Source organism: Eptesicus fuscus, chromosome 7 (genome assembly GCF_027574615.1).
Source record: "Eptesicus fuscus isolate TK198812 chromosome 7, DD_ASM_mEF_20220401, whole genome shotgun sequence".
NCBI classification, from domain to species: Eukaryota; Metazoa; Chordata; class Mammalia; order Chiroptera; family Vespertilionidae; genus Eptesicus; species Eptesicus fuscus.
Window position 1 is genome coordinate 22,979,669 of NC_072479.1, and position 12,132 is coordinate 22,991,800.

The following is a 12,132-nucleotide window of genomic DNA, read 5'->3' on the forward strand; positions in this document are numbered from 1 at the left end:
AAACATATATATATATATATATATATATATATATATATATATATATATGATGTATTTCTTTAGAGAGAGGAAAGGAGAGAGAGAGAGAGAAAATATTGATGTGAGAGAGAAGCATCAATTGTTTGCCTCCAACATGCGCTCTGACCTGGGTGTGTGCCCTGATCAGGAATCGATACCTCCACCCCTGGTGTATGGGATGATGCTCCAATCAACTGAACCACACTGGCTAGGGTCATGCAGAATACTTATATGCATAAAGGGCACATTGGGTAGTTCTAGAGTGAGGACCCATACCATCTTGGTCTTGATCTAGTTTAGCTATGAGGCACCTAGGATAAGTCATTTTACTTCATTAGCTGTTTGCTTTTATAACTATGAGAAGTGATTATTGGATTAGCTCAGAAGTTCCCTGATTTTGGGGACAAGTAAAGTTTTTTGAATGTTGAACAAGTTAATTTTTTATTAAAGTCAAAACCAAATTCAACAAAATAACAACCAGCTTCCATCTGCTATTAGAATTTTTAAAAAATAGAGGGTATATTAAAAATGAAGGCAGTGTGTGTATGTAAGTATTTGTGTTGTGTGTGTGAGAGATCATTTATATTAAAACTAAACAGAGTGCCTCATTTTTTTTCTGATTTTGATATAGACTGATAAGAACTTCATCATACAGTCAACCTAATCAGCATTTTGGAACCATAGACTAGCTGATACTTCCCTTTCTGAGAACTCATCACTGGGATAAATTCTCAGTTATCCTCTGCCTATAGTTGTCGAGCAAGCTAGTTAATACTCCAATACTATGTCTAGTCATTAAATGTACAGCATATTACTGGGTCTGCTGTCAGAACAATTCTTATTGGAGTACACATGGGTAGGACAGAAAAAACATGCTGTTGGAAGCCAGCAGAATTGTCTTCTGGTTTGCATTTTATCACTAATAGCTACAGGAGCTTGTTCATGTCATTAAACCTTTCTAAAAATCATCTGAAATAATGAAATGATCACAGTGCCTTACCTATCTCACTGAATTATTATTAGTTAAATAAGATGTTTTATTTTTATTTTTTATAAACTATAAAGCTACATAAATTTTAAGAATAAAATAGTGATATGTGAAATCCCCCAAATAGATATGAATTTGGTAGTATTTTAGAGAATGTAATATTGTGATTTTGATAATTAAAATTACTTTCTAAGATGTTTTTAGCCCTAGCTGGTTTGGCTCAGTGTATAGAGCCTCAGCCTGCAGACTGAAGGGTCCCCAGTTCGATTCTGTTCAAGGGCGCATACCTGGGTTGTGGGCTTGATCCCCAGTAAGGGGTGTGCAGGAGGCAGCGGATAGATGATTCTCTCTTATTGATGTTTCTATCTCTCTCTCCCTCTCCCTTCCTCTCTGAAATCAATAAAAAATATATATATTTTAAAAAGATGTTTGTATGCAAATTCTTCAGAAAAAAATGGAATTTAATTTACCCTAAGCATTTCCTGTTCTTATAAAATCTAGATGACAGTATAATCATTGTCAGCCATCCAAATATATAATTTCTTTCTCTTCACATCTGAAATTTATTAGCACTTTAGCATTGAACAAATGTTAATAGAGCCACTAGAATTTAAGTCCAACAAATATAAAAGTAAGCAAACTGGAAATTAAGACTTTGACAAAGACCCCTTTGAAGTAATGATGAAATGTAAGCAGTAACTTCTTTTCAAATTAAAGGAAATGTGCCTCTTCTTGGTTGGAGAACACTAATTATCAAAGATTTGGCAGAAGTCTACCACTCCTAATTGCATGAAATCAGCAAACTGACATTTCTGAAAATGGCACTGATCACAGCATAGTGTAGTTGAATAAGCCTTCTACGAGGCAGCTATTCTGCTGGTTGGTTTGCTGTTTGTCCCTGAAAACACTTTATTCTTATTATTTCTCTGTGAAATAACTGTTTCTGTGAGTTATTGGAGAATAATTTATGCATGTTTAAAATCAGTGCATTTTTTTATTTTTTAATTAAATTTTTACTGAATTTATTGGGGTGACATTGGCTAATAAAATTATACAGGTTTCAGGTTCACAATTCTATAATGCATCATCTGTCTATTGCATTATGTGTTACCACCTCAAGTAAAGTCTTCTTCTATCACCATTTATCCCTGCTTTCTCTTCTACTGCCTCCCGCCACCCACCTTGTCCTTTGGTAATCACTTTACTGTTGTCTGTGCCCACGAGTCCTTTTTTTGTCTTTGCTTAATCCCTTCACCCTCCTCACTCAGTCCCAAACACCCTCCTCTCTGATAGCTGTCAGTCTGTTATCTGTATCCATGAGTCTGTCTCAACTTTGTTTGCTAGTTTATTCTGTTCATTAGATTCCATGTATGAGTGAAAGCACATGGTACTTATCTTTCTCTGACTGGCTTTTTTCACTTAGCATAATATTCTCCAGGCCCACCCATGCTGTCCCAGAAGGTGAATGCACCTGATCACATCTCACCTGCATTTTAATATTCACATCCTATATGATAAAAGCCTAATATGCTGTGTCTGGTTGACTGGTAGGCTGATCAACCAAAGCGTAATATGCTAATGATATACTAAGGCCGCTCAACCGCTCACTATGATGTGCACTGACCATCAGGGGGCAGATGCTCTAACTGGTTGGTTAGCTTGCTGCTGGGGTCCAGCTGATCCAGACTGAGCTAGATGGGTCAGACACACCCTGGAGCCCTCCCACAGTCCCTCCCCAGCTGGCCAACCTCCCGCTTCCCTCCCTGGCCCCAATTGTGCACTGGTGGGGTCCCTCAGACTGGCCTGCACCCTCTCACAATCCGGGACCCCCTGGGGGATGTCACAGAGCTGGTTTCAACCCAATCCTGAAGGCCAGGCAGAGTGACCCCCACTGGTGCATGATTCATGCACCGGGCCTCTAGTTTAAAATAATGGTTGATCACTGAAATGGGAGCTAGACTTTGTTTTTAGAGCAGGTGACTTCAGATACATTTTATGTAGTTTTCATGGAAGACATAAAATATGGCTACCTTGATATGTGCTTACATGAAATTCAAAATTGGAAGGATATCTTCTTCCCAACATAGCAGTCATTATATGCCTTGTTGTAACTTTTTAAAAATTGAAAACTGTACATTGAATTATATTTTCCATGATGATGTGGACAATTTTTGTCTTGTTCCTACTCTATCTCCAGTGCCTAATAAGTTGATGGTGTCTAGGGGATATTCAATAAAGGGTTGTTGAATGAATGAAAGAATGATTTGCAGTACTTCATATTTCAGATATAATGGAAAGTTTGAAAAATATTTCTGATTGATGCTATACAACTTTAAAGTACAGAAACAATTACATGAGTTTGAGTTAGAAGAAACTCAATTTTTTAAAAAAAATATATTTTATTGATTTTTTTTACAGAGAGGAAGGGAGAGGGATAGAGAGTTAGAAACATCAATGAGGGAGAAACATCGATCAGCTGCCTCCTGCACACCCCCTACTGGGGATGTGCCTGCAACCAAGGTACATGCCCTTGACTGGAATCGAACCTGGGACCTTTCAGTCTGCAGGCCTACGCTCTATCCACTGAGCCAAACCGGTTTTGGCGAAACTCAAATTTTGAGTGACATGCTTCATCAATATGAAACAAAGTCAATGGAATAAAGAAAGGCAAACAGATATGTAATTTAATATCTTTCTCCATTAACATTCAAAATGATGACTTATTTTAAATGCAATTCATTTTGAATAAAAACAGTTCATCCTTATACATCTAGTTGAATAAATATGCTTTAATACCATAGAACATTTATTTGGTTAATGTGTTTACATTTATAAACTATAATAACTCAGTTACTTAGACCAAAATTTAAAGTGTAAAAGTAATGCTTCATATAATAAATTTTGGACAAGCCACACTAACAATTTTAATTCATTTTATTCTAGTTCCATCAGTCATAAAACATCAACTAAATTGATATGGTTTTGGGATTCCAATTAAAATGGAAAGAACTTCCAAAGTTTGGATAAATTTTTAAGCTGTTGATGCAACAACATGGTTGCATATTTATATAATTTTAAATGTAGACCTGTGACCATGTTAGGTTTATCAAAAGGATCTTTACCTGATGATTTGGCTAAAGCTCGTCTTTACTGACAGGATATGTATTAAAGGGTACAGATTTACAAATAGCTTACACTTAACACTTACCAAAACAATAACTTTCTAAAACAAGAAAAATGAGGTATAATATACTGTATACTAATTATTTGAGCCATATTCTTACAAAATACTACTTTTTCTCTTATGAAGAAGAGTAATTAATAAAAATAACGTGTTCTGTTTACTGAGAAAATCAGACTTGGTTGGAAAAGGTAAAGCTGATTTTTAAATTAGAATAGATATAATACCTAGAAAAGAAAAACATGATATTTGTATTACTATCATTGCAACAGTAATTTCTTTATAAACACATCCTTTGTGACTCTGCAGTAATGTGTCCCATTTTGCTGACTGAAATGGCTTTTATTTTCATACTAGGTCTGGATAAAGTGCCAACAGATCTTCCACCTGACACTACGCTGCTGGACCTGCAAAACAACAAAATAACTGAAATCAAAGATGGCGACTTTAAGAACCTGAAGGACCTTCATGTAAGAATTTTTGAAAATTTTTGAGTTGTAACAAGATCTGACTCAAAGTATTTTTCAAAACAAAACTTAGGTAAGGCCAAGAGTACTATGTGGTAATAAATAAGCACCTAAGTGTTTATTCAATTCTCTTAGAAGGTGATAGAAGAGCATATCATCATAATCATTAACCCCTAAAAATCAGCCAATTTTTTATATAGTATACAGCATATATACTTAGTATTTTCTTCTTAAGACTACATTAAATCTTAATCTCTCTCATGTTTCATGAATAAAAGTCTTTATCTTCCCAATTATATTGTACTTCAATAGTGAAACAAAATGGACTGATCTCAGTATTATTTTATTTCTTTTGTTCATAGTATAAGAGGTTCAAATAAATTTATAAGGTCGCAGATTTGCACCAAGACAAAAAGGGGTAATCATGTATATTTTATTAATTATAATTTCATCTAAATTCCATTAAAACACACACACACACACACACACACACACACATACACACATATGTACATATGTGTATATATATATATATATACATAGATATATATACACAGAGAGAGAGAGAGAGAGAGAGAGAGAGAGATGTTGCTTTGTATCTCGATTACGCATACTGCATTCTTATCTGTGACTTTGTTTTTATTATGCTTTTCACTTACCTCTACTCTAGTACACAGCAATACAGCCAGTCTACCAGTCAGGATTCCAGCAGAAAAGAATGGTATTCTCTAAAGCATTTCAGGAGACTTTACTAAAGACTATTTACAAACGGGTATGGGAACCAACCAGGCATTGTGAGGTACTCAAGCCCACAAGGCCTCACAGAACTAGGGAGTCCCAAAGCCATGAGAAAGGTGGGGAGCTATAGTCCTATCTCCTGATTTCTTGCCAGTGTCTTCTATGGTTAAACCTAACTGGAAGTCAGAGGATAAAGACATATGGGTGATGAAGTCATCAGAGGACAGCCTCCCAGGACATCGAGAAGGGTCAAGAAGGACAAAGAATGAATATAACTGTATTTGAGAGAGGGTGCAGTAAAAAATGAGAAATGGCCAACCTAATCAAGTAGGTTTAAGCCTTGCTAAGGTAGCCTTCTGTAAGAGTATATGTACTGTCTGTTCACATAGGGCATCAGAATCCTTATAAAATGTGTTATGTAGTCCAGCTCTCCACCTGTGGTTTCCCATCAAAATATCATTGCACATTTAGTGTTAATAGGCTAGATTTCAATGTCCAAAGAGAGACTAAAATCTCATTGTCTCTGTACTCTACTGTGCTAAGCCACACTTAAAATATTGAGTCTAGTCCTGGACATTTTAAGAAGGGCATTAACCTTAGAACATTTGAAGAATGATCATCATGAGGATAAAGAATCTGGAAATTATGTTTACGGGACAGTTGATGGAGATGTGGATATCTAAACTGCATGCAAAAAGGTCATGAGTGACACGTTTGAAGGACCATGCTGGAGAAGATAAGCTGAAATTTCTTGCCTCAACTACAAGATGCCAAAATTGTCCTATTGACAATTGAACGGAATTTTAGGGATGCAGATTTTTGTTCAACATTAACATTACAATGTAAAGAGTTAGAATTTTCAAATAATGTAGAGGATTGCCTAGTGATCAGTTACCTATCTGTGGAGATAAATATCATAGAAACACATTCTTAACCTTGGTAATGTAAAGATAGAACATTCTAACTTAACATTCATTTCTTTCTTTTTTAAAAAATTATTGACACTATTGTAGATGTCCCCCATTTCCCTCCCACCCTTTACCCACCTCTACTCAACCCCTTTCACCCCTGCCTTTGACCATCACCACACTGCTGTCCGTGTCCATGGGCTATGCATCTATGCATATATGTTCTTTGGCTGATCTCTACACATTCATTTATCCAATCCCCCCCGACCCCTTTCCCCTCTGACCTCTGTCATTCTGTGCCAGGTATCCATGCCTCTGGTTTTATTTTGATAATCAGTTTATTTTGTTCATTATATTCCACACATAAATGAGATCTTATGGTATTTGTCTTTCTCTGTCTGGCTTATTTTGCTTAGCATAATAATCTCCAGGTCCATTCATGATATTGCAAATGGTAAGCGTTCCTTCTTTTTTACAGCCCTGTAGTATTCCACTGTGTAAATGTACCACAGCTTTTTTGTCCACTTGTCTACTGATGGACACTTATTTCTCTTAACTGTTATAAAAAATAATTGAGGGGTTGTAAGAATAAGCACTACACAGTAAAATAAAAGAATAGTCTGGCTGTTATCTATAATAATAAAAGTATACTATGCTAATTAGACCAGACGACCTTCTGCAGAAGCCAGGGCTACAAGGGCCGAGGCAGAGGAGGCTGCCGTAGTGGCAGGGCCTGAGCCCCTTGCACGAATTTCGTGCATTGGGCTTCTACTATCTATAATAATAGAAGGGTAATATGCTAATTAGACTGGATATCTTCTGACAGTCATTCCAGACATCCTTCCTAACGAAGCCAGGGCCAGAGGGAAGCCAGCCCAAGTCCCGGTGTCTGCTGGTGGCAGGAGGAGGGAAGCCCGGGTTCTGGGCGGAGGGAAGCTGGTGCTGGCAGCCCGGAGAAGGAAGGCCTACTCTTGCACGAATTTCATGCATCAGGCCTCTAGTATTATAATAAAAATATATGTTCAAGGGAAATAATGTAACTTAAAGTAAAATAAACTAATCATAATATACTATAGAGTTCATATAATAAAGACAAAATGTCGTTTTCAACTTTGTGACAGACAAGATGAGAAAGGCAATAAACATTTATCCATTCGGAGAAAATATACAGTACTTTAAAAGGAAGCATAGATTTTTTTTTTTTTAAGGTTTAATGATTCTCACCCAACCGGCGTAGCTCAGTAGTTGAATGTCAGCCTATGAACCAGGAGATCATGGTTTGACTCCCAGTCAGGGCACATCCCCAGGTTGAGGGCTTGATCCCCAGTGTGGGGTTTGCTGGAGACAGCCATCGATGATTCTCTCTCATCATTGATGTTTCTATCTCTCTCTCTCTTTCTCTCTGAAATCAATAAAAATATACTAAAAACAAGATTTAAATATTCTATTTAGAACAGTTAATTAAAATAATAGCACATATAAAGTATGTAGTCAATCTATTGAAGTGTCCAACAATATAAGCACAATCTGATATCAGTAGTGAATGATATGAGCACCAAATATGAGAAAAATATAAGGTTACCAGTTAGTGTATTGAGAAAATATGGAACAAAGAGGTCTTATAATATTAACAGAATATTTTTAAAAAGGTTAGAGATATGGTTTTTCGTTTTTTTGTGTTTTGTGTGTTTTTTTGGTGCAAGAAGAAAGAAATGTAGAAGAAAATAAGAAGCAGGCAAATAAAAATAGAAACTGGCTAGAATGAGAGATTCATGCTCCAAAATAGCAGAGGAACTAGGGGTCTCAAACCATGGCCTAATGGGATCCATCTCCACTGATAGGTTATTGGGCCTGAGCCCCCACTCACCCTCTCTCTGCTTTCATGTTATGGTTTCACTGAGAGTGAGCCAATTATGCTGCCAGCAAGGTTTGTCAATGACTATTTCATTTGTCACTGGCCTAAGCTAAAAGAGGTATTAATAAAAAAGGAATATTATTAGTTTCAATAAACTAAAATATTTAAAAATATTTTTATTTTCAGAAGTTTACCCTCAAGCTACATTTTTTAAAAAATGTTTTTTAAATTGATTTTAGAGAAAAGGGAAGGGAGAGGGAGAGAGAGAGAGAACATCAATTTGCTGCCTCCTGCATGCCCTCTACTGGGATCAAACCCACAACCTAGGCATTGACCCTGACTGGGAATCAAACTGGTGACCTCCTAGTGCATGGGTTGACACACAACCACTGAGCCACTCTGGCTAGACAAGCTAAATTTTTTTAAGGAAGGAAAATTCTCTTTCTCTAATTCTTACTTCCTGTGTGTTTAACTATAATCTGAATAATTTGTTTAAATTTCTCATAACCTGAAATAAAAGATATCAGGTTTCTGGATGTTCTCATTAAATCTGGCTTTTGTAATAATGAGCCTTTCTTTTCTATATTTCCTTCTAAGGATGTTTTTAGGCAATTATCATCTTGGCAATCTCTCTACTTCAAAGTATACATTGGAAGAAGAGAGAGAGTTTATTAGAGCTTTAACCACTCAGAGGATGTGAAACAGCTATTTTTCTCTTACTCTTCCATTCATGATCATTTCTATCCTTGCTATTATGCAAATAAACACTATAATTTCAGATAGGAAAGCCACACTTGAATGAGAAGGGAAGAAAGAAATGAAAACTTAGCAAGGATTAAAATAAAAAGGATTTAACAGAAAAATGTCATTTTTTTCCCTTAATTTAATCAGTTTATAACTCTCTGGTTCATTATGAGTGGTACATGTTGTAAGAGTAGTTTTATACTTATATGAAGTAGAAAAATTACATACTTATATAAAATTGAGTATTATAATGTCAACATTCAATATATTCTTAATTGAAGTTTAAAAAATCTAGTAAGGAAATTTTTCAAAGTGAAAATTGTCAAAGATTGAATAATAAAAACATTTATTTAACAGTTACTATTTAATAGACACTGTTCTTAACACCTTATATGCATTAACTTATTTAATTCTTATAACTATTTTATGAGGTAAACACTCTTTTTTATTTTAACACTTTTTCTTTAAATATGTTTTTTACTGGTTTTTGAGAGAAAGGAAGGGAAAGGGAGAGAGCGATAGAAACATTGATAAGAAACATCAATCTGCTGTCTCCTGCACATCCACTGCTGGGAACTGAGCCTGAAACTCAGGCATGTGTCCTGACTGGGAAGCAAACCTGTGACCGCCTGTTGCGTGGATCAACACTCAACCACTAAGCAACACTGAGTAGGGGAGACATTTTTGATAATCCCTTTATACAGATGAGGCCACACAAGCACAGAGAAGTTGAGTTATTTGCTCATAATTATACAGCAATTAAGAGCCAAAGCTTGTGACCTAAACTCAGGAGCAGTCTGACTTGATTCTATGCACTGATAATTCTCTTTTAAATTTAATAGCCACCATACAATTCCTAAAGCATCACCTGGTGCAGTATAAGTGGCTTTGAAGAAAATTGTACATACAAATTCAGGCTTCCATATTTTTTCTTTCAGTTTTATTGAAATATAATTGACCTACAGTACTGTGTAAGTTTGAGGAGTATACCATAAAGAACTGACTTATACATATTGCAAAATGATTACCACAGTAAGGTTAGTTAACATCTATCATCTCATATAAACATTAACTTTTTTCATTATGAAAAATTTTAGGATTTGCTCTCTTAGCAGCTTTCAAATATACCATAGTGTTAACTGTAATCATCATGTTGTACATTACATCCACAGTAATTATGTATCTTATAACCAAAATTTGTATCTTTTTATGACTTTCTTGGATGAAGGTGGTGAACATACTTTTGCTCCTATTTCTACCCAATTTCTATTGCTCATCATCTTTTCCATTACCTCTCCCTGCCTCCCAGGCTCGATCACTTTTATCTTTAGTTACCAAAGAAATAGGTTGTCCTGATTTTTTAGTGTGTGCTTCAATTTTAGATTGAGTAGTACTCAAGGCATTTCTTTCCCCAAACCACACATTCTCTTCTAATTCACTTCTCTTGGCTTAAATTAGCTAATGATCATCCATTTCTGCTTGTTTTTCTTTCCAACAGCTGATCTGAAGAAAACCTGGGTTTCACCTTTGACTTTTTCTCTGGCAGCTGGACTTTGTCATTAGCCAGTGTACTTAGTCAGCTTTCCCCATCTCAACATTTAGCCTTTGCCTGTCACTTTATAATTATGCTTTCTTAAACATACATATCCCTTTGTATGGAACTATCATTAACCATCTTTAGCAATACTGTATATACACGAATAACTTTTTCATGAGTGGATCTGTTTAGATGAAGTTTTAATTTACATAGCCCTTAAAATTTTACCTTATTATGACCAAAATTTTTAGTTTTATTTTTTCAAATTTGTTTTATTCTGAAACTAGAGATGCTTTTCACTGGACTATAACTTTCAACTAACAATAATATTTCAAAGTATAACTTTGCAAAGAAGCAGTCTGTACACATTGTAATTTTTAATCCTTATAACAATCCCTCTAGGTCAAGCATGTCAAACTCAAAGGCTAACAATGGAGCAAATAACCAAGGCATGTGGCCTGTGGCCCGTGAGTTTGACATGCTTGCTCTAGGTGCTATTATTATTCCCACTTTACTGAAGAAATCACTGGGGACAAATGTCACACGCTCACCAAATTTAGCAGCAATTACTGCCACATCACACTCACAGGTAGAAGCATTATCTAGTTATTATCTAGTCAAAGACATAATATTTTATTACCTGAAATAGCAGGCAGTACATCATCAGGTTGACTTTTTAAAACATATTTTCAAACCATGTTTAATGCATTTAATTATAATTAAGCTTTCAGAATTTTCTTCCACAGATGGCAATTCAAGATTTCCTTTGCACTTAAAAGTAAGCATCTACCATTTTGGGTGTCTTTTAATGGCACAAGTCCTCTCAGTCTTTCTCTAGCTCTGGCTTTTACTGATTTCCTGGACATTTTGCTTGTTAATATAAATTTACTATTATGTAAACTTTTACGAGTTTTTGAACTTTCTCGAATATTCATTAGAATTTCTTAGGATTTTGTTTCAATCATCAATGCATAGTTTAGAGTTTGATAAAAATTATAGTAGTTGTAATAAGTTTTAACTAGTCAAATAATGTGAACTACATGAAGATGTACATGGTTTAATTAACCAGTTGTTAGTAGAAGAAAATATTCTTGCATCTCTGAAAATGAAAGTTACTGCTTTTCTGTTACTCAAATTCCCTTTGTGTCCCTCTTCATTTTCATATATGCATAAAAGTGTACTACAAACCCTGGCTCGTTTGGCTCAGTTGATAGAGCATTGGCCTGCAGACTGAAGGGTCCCGGGTTCAATTCCAGTCAGGGGCACAGGCCCAGGTTGCAGGTTCGATCCCCAGTAGCAGGTGTGCAGGAGGCAGCCAATCAATGATTCTCATCATTGATGTTTCTATCTCCTCTCTCCCTCTCCCTTCCTCTCTGAAAACAATAAAAATATATTTAAAAAAAAGTGTACTATAATTGAAAATGAAGGGGCAGGAACGAGGGGTTGGGGGATAAGGGAGAAAGAAAGGGGCCATCTGTAATACTCTCAACAAGAAAGAGTTTAAAAGAACTTGATAAAATTACACTCTTAATTAGGATTAGTTGATAAAGAGACTTAAAATAAGAATGGTGGATCCTTAGACATACAGATTGTTGGAAGAAAATTAGATAGTCCAGAAATAGGTTTGGAAATAGCTATAAGTATATGAATAAGAAGTAATTTCCTATATTAGGAAAACTCAGAAACAGAAATTTAA

General features: G+C 35.5%; 1 protein-coding gene across 2 annotated transcripts in view; it reads left to right on the forward strand.

The window, feature by feature from the left end:
- DCN (decorin) overlaps positions 1-12,132 on the forward strand; it is a 45,720-nt gene that overhangs the window by 13,878 nt on the left and 19,710 nt on the right. For both annotated transcript variants that reach the window (XM_008143769.3, XM_008143768.3), the window contains exon 3: positions 4,545-4,657. In XM_008143769.3, coding sequence (XP_008141991.1) covers positions 4,545-4,657 — 113 coding nt within the window. The remainder of the gene's footprint in view (positions 1-4,544; positions 4,658-12,132) is intronic.